At 22.9% G+C, this 1,228-nt stretch overlaps 1 protein-coding gene across 1 annotated transcript in view; it reads right to left on the reverse strand.

The window, feature by feature from the left end:
• Nucleotides 1-282: 282 nt before the first annotated feature.
• The window catches only part of LOC107494918 (GDSL esterase/lipase At5g14450), a 4,055-nt gene continuing 3,109 nt past the window's right edge, over nt 283-1,228 (reverse strand). Inside the window, exon 5 of the mRNA XM_016115961.3 lies at nt 283-638. Within this exon, the coding sequence (XP_015971447.1) occupies nt 388-638 (251 nt within the window). The 3' untranslated portion in view covers nt 283-387. The remainder of the gene's footprint in view (nt 639-1,228) is intronic.

The following is a 1,228-nucleotide window of genomic DNA, read 5'->3' on the forward strand; positions in this document are numbered from 1 at the left end:
AACGAACAAATAAATAACAAAGATCAAATATAAAACCATAGTTTAATTGGAACAATCAATTAATTCAATTTTTATTTTATTTAGGTTAAAAACACTAAACAAAATACACACATACAAAAATGGTTGTAATCCTTTACGAAAAACTCAATATTAGTCACAATTGTTTTAACCAATATTATCTGCAAAAAGTTATCAATTTAAAAACTTTTAAAGAATTACGATTTTCGTGCATCACCGGAACAAAAACACTAGTTTCCAATAGTTCTTCCACTAGAAAATACCTTCACCAAAAAGAAAAAAAATGTACTTATTTACCAAATGAGATTATTAAGATAAAAGTCACATAAATAGAGTGCCTCAGTTGATTTATGGGAATGCCAAATAGCACTATGGAGTCCTTTTACAAGAGAGTGTTATAGGAAGTGGAGGATCTGACAATGAACCATTTAATATGCGATTAGCAATCCATCGATTTGCTGCCTCAGTGTAGTGCACACCATCCCAGCTAATGTACTTTGACGGATCTTTACAAGAACCAGCATAAATTTCTTTACCTTTAATCATGGCTTTGTTCCCACAATTTACATGGTACCCATCCTCATGATAACCACAACAAATTTCAGAAGGATCAACAAATCCTGCAATTACATATACAATTAACTATATATTAAGTTGTGATTTATTTTTTTTAAAAAAAGAGACCAAACCAATATAATTAATTAATGGAGATTAAACTAACATATATTGATGAGAAAAGAAATGTTAGATACTTAATATTTTTTATATTTACTCTATGTTTATGATAACATTAATTTTTTTTTTTTGAGAAAAATGACACCTCCTCTATTTTTAAAATATACATTTTTCTTTTTTGCAATAATTAAATAAAATACAGTTTATTCCATTTGGCTAAAATACTCTTCAATAATCATTATTATAATTATATATTAGTAATAATAATATATAATATATTATTATTAATGTAATAAATTTAATTTATTTTTAATATTTTAACTTGTTACAAAAATATGTAATTTAAATCTTTTCATATATTTCATGACTAATGATAAAATAAATAAAATTTATTACTTTAACAATAAATATATTACTATTACTATTACATAATATAAAATAATTTAACTTTTTACAAAAACATTTGATCTATTTTTTTTTATTTCATGATTAATGATAACATATTGAAAATAAATAAAATAAAATATAATATTAT

This window comes from Arachis duranensis, chromosome 6 (assembly GCF_000817695.3).
Source record: "Arachis duranensis cultivar V14167 chromosome 6, aradu.V14167.gnm2.J7QH, whole genome shotgun sequence".
Lineage (NCBI taxonomy): Eukaryota > Viridiplantae > Streptophyta > Magnoliopsida > Fabales > Fabaceae > Arachis > Arachis duranensis.